Source organism: Galeopterus variegatus, unplaced genomic scaffold (assembly GCF_000696425.1).
Source record: "Galeopterus variegatus unplaced genomic scaffold, G_variegatus-3.0.2 Scaffold4346, whole genome shotgun sequence".
Taxonomy (NCBI): Eukaryota; Metazoa; Chordata; class Mammalia; order Dermoptera; family Cynocephalidae; genus Galeopterus; species Galeopterus variegatus.
Window position 1 is genome coordinate 114,771 of NW_007730457.1, and position 12,157 is coordinate 126,927.

At 41.7% G+C, this 12,157-nt stretch overlaps 1 protein-coding gene across 1 annotated transcript in view; it reads right to left on the reverse strand.

Moving 5' to 3' along the window:
- The window catches only part of LOC103602908 (low-density lipoprotein receptor-related protein 12-like), a 67,952-nt gene extending 57,044 nt beyond the window's left edge, over nt 1-10,908 (reverse strand). The window contains 1 exon segment of the mRNA XM_008587353.1: nt 10,645-10,908. Coding sequence (XP_008585575.1) covers nt 10,645-10,908 — 264 coding nt within the window.
- Between the last annotated feature and the right edge of the window lie 1,249 nt (nt 10,909-12,157).

The window sequence follows — 12,157 nt, forward strand, 5'->3', positions numbered from 1 at the left end:
TCTAAGCTCATCCTGGAACAAGTGACTTTGTTTCACTAAAACTTATCACAGGATCTGCTCCACCCAAGCAAAACAGAAAGAAACCCAACAGTACATTTGAGCCTTAGAGAGGAAAGCTCTGGGCTGCGTTTCTAGCTTTCTCATAGTCATTAAAACTTATGAAAACAAACTTCATGATAGCAATTGATGTCTCAAATCCAAAAGCATATTTAGCTTTGTAAAAATGTCCTGCGTGTTGTCTGTCCAAGCTTCTTGTCTCCCCAAGTTTGAAACATTAACCACACCATCTTCTATCCAACAGTGCAAACCAGAGACTTAAGAGTCACACCTCTTCTCTCCTGAATCCCCAAGTTCAGTCGACCTCCTACACACTCGAGGAGTCCCTCCGCTTCCCGTGTCTTTACCTCCCCTGCCCGGTGCCATCTTTGTCCTCTCCTGACTGGACTAGCGCAGGGGGGTGACGAGATGAGAAGGGAAGGGAGACAAAGGGAAGAGGGCCGTGGATAGGGCGTGTTACTGAGCAGGTTACACTGTGAGCACCCACAGCACAATCCCCCTGGGAATCCTCAAGAGACAGGTAAGCACACTCCGAGGTAGGAGGTCTACCTGCCATATCCTGCCCGGCCGTACTTGCCACCTCCAATCCTTTATTAATTTATTAATTCCTTTATTAGTTAAGAAGAAACAATTGTTACACAGCCCTTACGGCCCGGCATGGTCTGAACTTTAGCTGTCTCCTCAGGTTTCTGTTGAGTCTCCCCCTCCCAACTCATTCACCCACTCAAGTGACACTGTCCCTTCCTCTCCCAGAAGACCTCTGAGTTCCTTTCCACCTCAGAGAGGGACGTCATTCATGTTTTCCCTTCCCAACCCCCTNATGGTCTGTACATCCTCATTCTGCCTCAACTCTCAATGTATCCATTGGCATATTATATGACCTTACACCACAACTAATTTAAAAACTGCTACTAAATCAAAAGGCTTCGACTAATTATCTAAATTGAATTCATTTAAACTAAAATCATAGGGTGGTTCATCTGCTTTTAATTGCTGTGCTCAAACAATGTAGGTGAAGAAAACAAACACTAGACAGCACAGTGGCTTAGGGCGGGGACCCTGCAGGCTCATTGGCACAAGGCTCAGATTTAACACTTCGTAGCTGTGGCATCCTGAGCAGTTTCTTAACCTGTGTGTGCCTTTGATTCCTCCTCTGTAAAGTGAGGACGTAATTGCACCTATACCATAGGCCTGTTTGGAGAGCCGATGTACATAAAGTCCGGAGGACAGAGCTTGACTCATGGTACGTGCTTTCTGAGCCTCAGCTCATGATAAATCATAAGCCTTTGCACCATGATTTCAGAATTAGGAAGTTTTCCACCTTTGCTATATCATCTCACCTCATCACCAGAAATGTGGTCATGTGATAACACAGGAGGGGACAGTGTCACCAGCTTCATTCCCAGGCCCTTCTGACCACAGCCCAGTCACATCCCTGTGCAGTCCCACAGTCTCCCAGATGCGTCAAATGCTCCCGTATCCTATCTGGGATATTAGCTCTATTCTACCTTCTTTTTTTTTGCTTACTTCAATAGATTTTTAAATTTTCCCTTATTTGGCCCTACTCCAATTCTTTTAGCTCTCAAAAATTTCATTTCATGTACAGTATCCTGTACTTTGTCTTCACCTTTAAATAACATTGGCTTATTCTTGGCAAAAAAAATACATATTTGCATTTCTTAAGAAATTCCTATTTGTGTAATGACAATACTAGAAAAAAATTCCTCTGGGCTCTGTATTTTTATTTGAATACAGATTAATCTTCTTACCTTCTTCCTTCAAGTGTCTTCACAATATGACAGAGCCATCCCTTGAGGATGAAGGGCATTTTTCTAATAAAATGTGGTATTAATTAAGGCATTAGAAGAAAGTACTTTCCTATTGTCTACTGAACTAGAAAATCAAACTTAAAGAACTATTCTTTCTACTTTTCCCTATTAAAAGTCACGTAGGGTGTGGTGAAAATATACACTACTGGTGGAAATATAAAGTGGTACAGCCACTTTGGAAAACAGCTTGGAGCTCCTCAGCTAAACATAAAGTTACCCTATGGCCCAGCAATTCCACTTTTAGGTATATAGCCAAGAGAAATGAAAATGTGTCCACACAGAAAGCTGTGCACAAATATTCAGAGAAGCATTTTCCATAATAACCAAAAAGTAGAAACAACCCAAATGTCCATCACCTAATGAGTGGATAAACAAAATGTGGTGGATTCATATAATGGAATAGTATCTGGTCATAAAAAGGAATGAGGTTATACATGCTCCAACCTGGATGAAGCTTGAAAACATGATGCTGAATGAAGACAGACACAGAAGATCACATACTGTATAATCCATTTACATGAAATGTGCAGAAGAGGCAAATCCATGGGGACAACAGGTAGAACATGGTTGCTGGGGACCTGGAGGGGATGCGGAGAGTCCAGGGTGAGCTAAGGGGTGCAGTGCTTCTTTTTGGGGTGATAAAAAGGTTTTAAAATCTTTGCAATGGTTGCACAACTCTGTGAATATACTGAAAACCACTACACTGTACACTTTACATGGCTGAATTGTACGTGAATTATATCTTACTAAAACTGTTATCAAATCCCCATACTGGCCAAAAGCCAAATAGTAAATAACTGAAATAAAACTGTTACACAAAAAAGTCTGCCACGCACAGACCACTACACGGAGTGAAGGGAATGGAAAGGTCACACAAACAACCAGACAAAGATTCTGCCCCTCAGGGTGCTTATGTTCTAGAGGGGGAAACAGAAATATATAATAAGTATAATAAAATAATTAGGTTGTAATAACAGGTAGCAAGTCTACTTCTGTAATAAATGGTAGTACAGAAATTGCTAAAAGGAGATAAAAATTGCTAAGCTCCCTGGAAGAGGAAAAGATGACCAGGAATTCAGAGGAGGAAAGATCAACTCAGACATCAGAGAAAACATGAATGGCTTTTAACAAACAAAATTATAATCTATTTCTGTATATATGCCTCAAAGAATTTCTTGATTTAAAAAAAAGGATTAGGTCTTGTTTTACTTAGGCTAATTTTTAAGGTCTTTCATGTGTGAGCAACAGTTCCTGCAATTTCCCCATTATGTGCAATGAAACATAACTAAAAATCTGAAGTGTCCTCCCTCAAGTTGTTACTTGACACATGACAAGAGAGGACAAAGAGGTGTTGAGGTGCAGGCTGGGCAGTTGCCAAGGTCACTTATCAGCCAAGTAACCTGCTCAGAAGCGCAGCTCAGTGGCGCAAGCCGTTATAACGGGCAACTTAGCAAGAGGCAAAAAGGAAAATGTCAGAAGTCACTGACCTCAAGTGTTCACTCAAAAATAGTCACACTCATCAAAGTTAAGTCTACAAGCTAAAAGTCTACTGCATTTAATTTATTACTAAAGCCCAGACAGAGTAGGGACCCATATACCTCTAGTCTGTCTGCCATTGAGAACCAACACAATTGTTTCCATCTCTGTAATCCCCCACCAACCACAATGCTTGACACTTGTGGGTTTCCAAGAAATGTTTGTTGACTGCATTGATGAAGACTAACATCAATTTGAAAAATCCTTAGTTTGGGGTTATTTCATATCAGATGGCAGTTAAGGGACAGAATACGCCCTGTAGCATAAAATTTATTTGGAGCCGAACACACTTGAGAATAGGCATCCCCCCACTGAATTCCTGTATGTTCTATAAAGCAGAGCATCCCAGAAGAACTTGGTGGTCATAAATCCCCTCTCCAGGAGTTTCACAACCAGAGAAGATCGATTAGATTGATTCTTATCACCAGAAACTAGAAGCCTACACCACACCTAGATAGACATTGTCACAAAACTGTCATATCTCCCATCTGTTCTCCTAAGGGCCCATTTATCTTTTCTAAAAGACATGTTTTCCCATAAGTGCCCTTTCTCCCCCCAACCCTCCTCTATTAAGATTTCATTTGTAAGTGAATGTTCCCCTTTCCTTTTCCCTGTTAAGATGGCATATAAGCCCTAAATTCTGACCACCTCCTTTGAGACACATTTTTTCTGTGAATTCCCACATATGTATGTGAATTAGGAAAAAAAATCTGTCTTTTCTCTTCCTTATCTCTCTTTTGTCAGTTTTGTCTGCAGTCCCCCAGTAAAAAACCTAAGAGGGTAGAGGAAATGTTTTTCCTTCCGAACAGCAACACCATAGAAATCTTGATTTCCAAACTACCTCTGTCGGACATTGAAAACACTCAGGCTGGGGTGAGGGGTAGGGAGAAATTGGGAAAGGGCCATGAAAAATTATTACATTGTATAGTGTTGAATATATTAATTATCCTGATTTGAACATCACATACTGCACACGGCTATTGATATTCAACTCTGTACCCCACAGATATAGACAATCAAATATGTTTTAAAAATAAATATACGTATGTACACACACACACACACACACACACACACACACACACACACACACACATGAAGAAAACACTCAGGCCAGACAAATAAAGGAGAAAACAAGCTGTGGAAGTAAAAAGCATGAAGTACTTGAGTATAAAAACTGAAAGAAGGCGAGTCCTAGATTCTGTTAAGTTCAGTGAAAGGATTCCTAACACACAACACCCTCAGTAGTGCCAAAGCTTTATTCAACATCAAGTGGTTTCAAATTAATCTTTGAGATTTTTTTCCTTCTTTTGATTAGTTCTAAGGTTGACTTTGTAGTCATTAAATAGTCTTTCAAGGCAACCACAGAACTACAAACCTTTAAAGCTGGAACACAGCAACTGTTAACACAATGGAAACATCCAAAGCTCAGCCTCACCAGTAATTAAAGAAATTGTCTTCTAAAAATATTAAGAAATTCTATGTCTTTTAAATTAAATTAGCATAGATTTTCTTTTTCAATTCAATATCCAAGGCTGGCTGATTAGCTCAGTTGGTTACAGCATGCTGTTATAACAACAAGGTCAAAAGTTTGGATCCCCTTACTGGCCAGACATAAAAAAAAAAAAGAATAAAAGTCAATATCCACCACCGGTTGGCCAGGAGCAGTGAAATGGACATTATACAGCTGGTGGGAGCATAAACTGAAGAGCAGTCTGAATGTGTGCATTAAACTCCTTTAGGATGTGTCTAACACTCATTGGCCTAAGTATTTCACTCTGGGGGATGATTTCTAAGGCAATCATCAAGATATGAACAATAATTTGTGTACAAGGATGTCTGTCACAGCATTGCTAATATCCCATCAAAAAACTAGAAACCACTGAAATGTCTGTCATGGAGAAGATGAGAGCAGAGCCATTAACAGTTTGGGAAACAGGATGAAAAATGGGTGGGCACTTGGAGAGGAGGCTAAGTTTCATTTAAACCATGCTGAGTTTTGGATGTTTCTCGGGACATCCAGGCTGTGATATCTGCAGACAGGCAGAAATGGAGGTCTGAGGCTTAAGAGATACGAAGGCTAAAAAGAAAAATCTGAGTACCTCTAGCCTTGGAGGGAATAATGGGGCCACAAAAATCACATTCTCCGATGATGTTAAGGACATGAGAACTGTTTAATGAAGAAGGCTGACTCTAACTGGTATGCCCAATTTGGTAGAAGGAAAAATGTTTGCATGCCTCCCCCAAAAGAAAAATCTAAAGGGATAGGTGAAAAATGCTAAAATTATAGGTGATTTAAAATATTATTTTTCCTTATATTCTTCTGTTTTCCTTTTTAAAAAAAAAGCAGTTCATTCATTCAACTAAGATATATTGAGTGACTATGATGCTCCAGCATCTTCCTGAGGGTTGTTTGATGTATATATATATTCATCAAATATATTCAAAAATATATTATGTTTTAAATATATATTTTAAATATATTGTTTTAAAATTTTTTAAATTAAAAAATTATTTTGAATTGAAGTTGTCTAACCAACACCTTATTTCATAGATAAGGAAATATTGACAACCCTGAGAGAAGTGACTTGTCCAAGGTCACACAGTCAGCCCACATAGCTCCTGAAGGCCAGCCTGGAGCTCAGGCAAGCAACAGAAAAAGGGAGTTGGTTTGCAATCAAGACTTCTGAACATAGCTCTTCTACAAGGTGAGGAAGCTCTATGAATACAATAAATATGTGCTTAGTCACGCGTATTATACTGCCTTGTATAATACATGTCATTTTACAAAAAAGTTCCAAAGCAAAGTATAATTTCCTTTCTCAATAATTTTGAGAACTTTTTGTCCTTTACAAAAAAGAGAAAGAAAAGAAAAGAAAGATAGAAAAGAAAAGCGTCCTGAATGTTTTCCCAATTTTTTAAAAGATAATCCTTCTGCCAGCTACTGACACTGCCCAGTTTTTAACGTGAGTCCACCCACTCCAACCTGCATATATGTCTAAATATAAATACACATATTTGAAAACTCACTGAACTCTTGTAATTCACTCTCTAATCGCAGGATGTAGTAAACGCAAAGTCATAATTACTTCAAGTTTATTTAATTCACAATATCCATTGAATAAAAAAATCCCATTGTCCTTGCTCATGGATATTGAATTACTGGAAGTCCACTGTACGTGTAGTACAGACCAACAAAATGAAATATGAGTTCTTTAAAGCAGAACATTATTTTCTTTAGTTACATCAGATAGAAAGCTTTTACCTGTAATTAAGTAAATACGTTATAGGCTTTAAACCAACCTGACATGAATTAGATTTATAAAATATGTAACCTTTAGTTGACCTATATTTCATTTTTTAAACTGGGTCCCCTCACAATCTAGTGATCAATAAATAGAATACCACAAACAGTATCCCTTCTATTTGTCAGGTATTATAAATGATCAGCCTGGTGGATGCAGAAAACAAATAGCTATTGGTCTAACTGTAATGGCTGGATTCCTTGTCCTCCACAACATAACCTTTTGGGGCCCATCTCCTAAAAGCATGATGTATTATTTTTACTTTATTGCTTTCTGTACTTAAGGTACCCACATCTGTACCCTTAGAGATCATGTGGCTATAAATGCATGTGGCTACAAAGGACTAATACCTTCAATGTGTATTTATTTTGATACCCTTAACTGCCTCCAGCTTTGGGAAGGTTAAGGGTTACTATATTTCCTAACGATGGCTCAGCTCTATTTTTGAGAAAATCCATCTCAATATTAACACGCAATTCACATGGGCTTTCTCATCCATCACTTGCCACCCTGACAATTTGGAACATTAGATAGAACCTAGTAGGTAAGAACTTCAGTAATGGAGTCAGCCAGTACTGAATTTGAAGAGCCACTGGGCCACTTACTAGGTGTGTGACCTTAGGCAGGTAATTTAAGTTTCAGTATAACGCACAACTTAGCATGGTGCCTAGTATGTAGCAAGTCTTGATAAAATAAATGTTACTTAACAGAAGATATTGCTTAACAAAAATGTTACTTAACAGAAGTCTTTTCCAAGTTTAATATATATATGACTAGCATTTACGAAAGACTTCTTTGTCCCTAATTCCCCAAACCAGAGACCTACCAATATTGCCATGGCAATTACTGTGAAGACTAGAAAAGAAGACAGAATAACTCCATAATGCCCTCCTTCTAGAACTTGGGACAATACTCTAATGTTTGTTTATCTATATTTACCTATCTGGTTCCCTTTATGGAGCCTCCTCTGTTTTGGGGGGTAGAAGTTGTTATCTCCTGGAATCCAGTCAACCAATTTTTAAGGTGGACTTTTGCACCTCACCCTCTTTGTGAGTACCATTTAATATTTAACAGGAATTTGGTATTTACTAAACCTTTGATCTTAATATCTCTGCCCATATTCTTTTCTGCTTAAAATCCTAAGCTCATGAAGAATATGTTTTTGTTTAATGTTTTGGCAACCTTTAAGTACACAAATGCCTAGAGAATCAGCTGGTAGATAAGTCTTTTCAGATGCTGACAACAGACAAGGACATGCCTTCTAAGTTAGGAACTAGAAATCTCTCTCTGCTAGAAAATTCCAAATGGCCAAAGAACAGATATTAGACTAAGGTGCACTGTCCAGGGCCTTGGGCCATTCATAGATAATCTCGAGAAAAGGAGAAAATGCCCCTCCCCCACAGCATTCCAACCTTTTCTTCTTGGCTGCTTTATCTGAAACCCTGACGGAAGAAAAAGAAATGAAAGCTACAAGAAGGAGGGAGGGAGGAAGGAAGGAATGAAGGAAAGAAAGAAAAGACCACAGCAATACATTGAACTTTCAGAAGGAGAGAACAAATCTAAGGATACTAGAGATGGGGGGGAGGGAGAGAGGGGGTTTGGGAAGTGATAGGTCAGGTAAAGGGCATAAAGAAATATCATAATTTGTAAGAATAATTTGTAAGAATGAAATACATATTTGTAAGGCTAATAATAAATAATAATAATTTTTTTTAAAAAGCTACAAGAGGGAGAATGATGGTAGTGGGCCTGGCATGATGGTCAGAAATAGCAGCTCAGGCCGGCCCGGTGGCACACTGGAGAGTGCGCCTCCGGCTGAGGGTTCGGATCCCATGTGGAGACCGGTTCCCGCTCACTGGCTGAGCGTGGTGTGGGCGCAACACTGAGGGTTGCAATCCTGTTGCCGGTCCCCGGTACAGGCGTGACACCAAAAAAAAAAAAAAAAAAGAAATAGCAGCTCTCCACCTTGCAAAGGGGTAGGCAGGTGTTCAATGGAATTCCCTGCCATTAGCAAAGCACTTTGTCAATGAGTCTGTGATAACAGAAATTGCTTGCGCTATGACTGAAAACAGCAGGTTACAAAATTTTATATACAGGTATACACACACACTCATACACACATGCTCAATCCGATCCCAATTATGTAAAATAAAGCCTATTAAAAAGCATAAAGGCAATACACCAAAACACTGAGTGTCATTGAGAGAAAGAGTATCAGTCATATTCTCCTTTTTTCTACTTTTCTATTGTTCTTTCCAGTTTTCTATAATCATGTACTGTTCTTTTTTTTTTTTTTTTTTTTTTTTTTAAAAGATGACCGGTAAGGGGATCTTAACCCTTGATTTGGTGTTGTCAGCACCACGCTCAGCCAGTGAGCGAACCGGCCATCCCTATATGGGATCCGAACCCGGGGCCTTGGTGTTATCAGCACCGCACTCTCCCGAGTGAGCCACCGGGCCGGCCCAATCATGTACTGTTCTGATAGCTGAAAAATTTATTTAAAATGTAAAAATCAGTTCATTAAAATTCAGCACATTTTACTTTTTAGCAAATGGGGAAAATGAATATTCAATACAAAGTTTGCCAGTTTTCAAAGCAGATAATGATCTGTCTTACAAAGGACGCTATTGACCTGATGGTAAAGGTGGATAACAGTAACTAGGAAGAAGCTTTCCATGTTGATTTGAGCAGCCAGCCCCAGATCCTTTTCTCTGGGTCAGATCTACCTGCCTTTCTTTTTCTGTTAAACATTCTGGCCAGTCACAGATAATTGGGGGACGTGGAGGGGGAGAGGTGTAAGGAGAGTAAGACTGTTAGAAATCAGCACTGCAATCGTCAGAACTGCTTTGAAAGACTGCCAGCTTCCACCTCGACTGAGTAGCTGGACTCGTCTCCCAGATAAAGGCCTGGGCCTCGGGAAGACCTCGCCTACACCCTTGGGCGAAGAGCCTTGGCCTTAAGGATATCAATACATACATCTTCACTTTGGAAGGAGCCATTTCTCTCAAGCACGCCCAAAATGCAAGACTCAAGGAAGGTCTGGGTTTGGCTTAGCCGAAAGCACTGAGAAAAGAATGTTAACTGTGTTCTTGTAAAGCTGCCCTGTTAATCTCCTGATCTTGTTTCCAGGAGCTTTGGGGAAGCGTTTCAGGCTCCTCTCACTGATGTGAGCTTCCAGGCCTTTGTACCTAGAGAACCCGAGCCTCCCTCAGCTGGGGCTCTGTGATCCAGCTGACCTCCCACAAGATGAGCAAAGCTGCGAATTCTCAAGCAGCAAGAATCGGGTCTGTATTTCACGACCCTGGGGCAAGAGGGTCTGAGAAGAGATGGGGCGAGGTTGCCTGGGTGTGAGTGTGTGCTGGGAGATCATTTCTGGAATGTTTCCTCTTCGATATCCTGGTCAGGGCTGTATTTTTTCTACTGAAGCGGGGAAGGATCGGGGTAGGGGTGGACTCAGTGGGTTTCCAGTCCACTCAGACCCCACCATAGTGCAGACGAGCTACTAGGTGAATGGATTTTTCATTTGGTTTTGTCTGCGGGTGGAGGGTAGGGAGGAATAGCTGGAGTGTCTACTAAAAACAAATTCTATAGACATCATGGAAGATTTGTGGACTTCCACAGAGCACCAGTGAAAATAGGGTTGGGGGTATGGGGGAAGGTATGGGGTGTAGACAAATGAGGGTAAGGGAATAGATTGCCTTAAAATTAGCCAAAGGGAGGGGTAGAGGGCGTCTGGTTTAGCCAAGCCTGGGATGCTACGGAGAAGGGGCGCCTGGAAGGGACCTCCTCACTGGGCATCCTAAGCGCAGCCCCACGCCCGCTCGTATCGCTGCCCGCCCGGTCCCTCCCGCAGCGCAGGTGCCAGCTGGTCCCACCCCGCAGCCCTCCCGGGGTGGAGGACGCGGCGGGATGGGTACCTTGGTGCCCTGGTGGAAGTCATCGACGGCGCACGAGCCCATGAAAGGGAACTGCATGTGCGTGTGAGTGTCGATGCCGCCGGGCAGGACGAGCTTGCCGGCGGCGTCCAGGACCCGCAGCCCCGCGGGCGCGCCCCCGGGCGGCAGCAGGTCCTGCCCGAGAGCCCGCACCACGCCGTCCTCCACCAGCACGTCGGCCACCTGCGAGAAGTCGTCGTTGACCACTCGACCCCCGCGGATCAGGAGCCGCGACGGCGCCGCCATGGCGGGGCACGCCTGGGGTCCTACCCGTGGGGGGGCTGCGCTGTCCCCGCGGACAGTCCCCAAGCTGCAGCTGTGGCTACGAAGGGCTGGCAGGTTTATACACAGCTGCGGGCTCCACCCCGGGGAGGGCTGGACGGGAGCCTAAAGGCGGGGACAGAACAGGAGCTCAGCACAGCCCTTCCACGCTCAGAGCTCGAATGTTCTGTCCCCGGAGTCTAGGTGTCACCCAGGTTTCTCAGTCATTGGAAAGGAATGTTCTCGAAGTCTTAAGAATGAGGGACATATGTTTCCCTACAAAAGATAAGGCGGTTGGGGGGAAAAATCCACCCCATCCCTGCCCTTGACGAGGAGCGTGTCTGCATCAAAAGAGGGACACAGAGGGAGAGAGAGGAAGAACCAGCACCAGCCGCAGCAGCAACACCAGAAATTACCAAACCCACCCAAGCCAGAACAGAGATCTGGGTTCCTTTTAAACATTCTTTAACCACAGGAGGAGCAGATCATCACACAGCCCAGTAAGCAGCAGACACAGAGTGAGAAGGTTCCAAGTAAAATATTTAATCTGTTTGAAACGAAAACAACGTGGTATCAACTATTCTGCACGCTTTAATTATACAACATGTACTAGCAAGCATTTCTTGGAAAATAACGGGTACTATAACGCAAATCTACGTTTCACTCCCAGCTTTTCTGCAAAACTAGTTTAGAGATCTTCAGTTAAATCTCTTACCCTTTGGTTCCTCAGATTGCTCGTTTATGAAACTAAAATACTTGTTCTTGTCTTCCGGATTTGCTTTGAGAAGCAAAAATGATGGATATGAATCCCCTTAATAAAGTGGGAAGTGACATACAAATTTATTTAACAAACACTAGCTTTGTAAGGACTAACCACAGCGGGGGATTGGCTAAGGGGCTAAGTGATAAACATTTCTACCCTTGAGGAGCTAAGAGCCGATGGTGACACACATACATATTTCTTTTTTTTAAATTTTATTTTATTTTTTATTTTTATTTATTTTTTACTTTAACTTCTCAATATACATTGTAGTCGATTTTCGTGTCCCTTTACCCATTCCTTTCCGCCCCTCCAATCCCCCCAATACATCATATCTGTGCACTTGTCTTAACAAGTACAAGGAGTTGTTGTGATTGTTGTGTCTTCTTCCCCCCCCCCACTTTGTTTGTATATTTATTTTTTTTTTTATTTTTTTTTAGCTCCCACAAATAAGTGAGAACATGTGGTATTTCT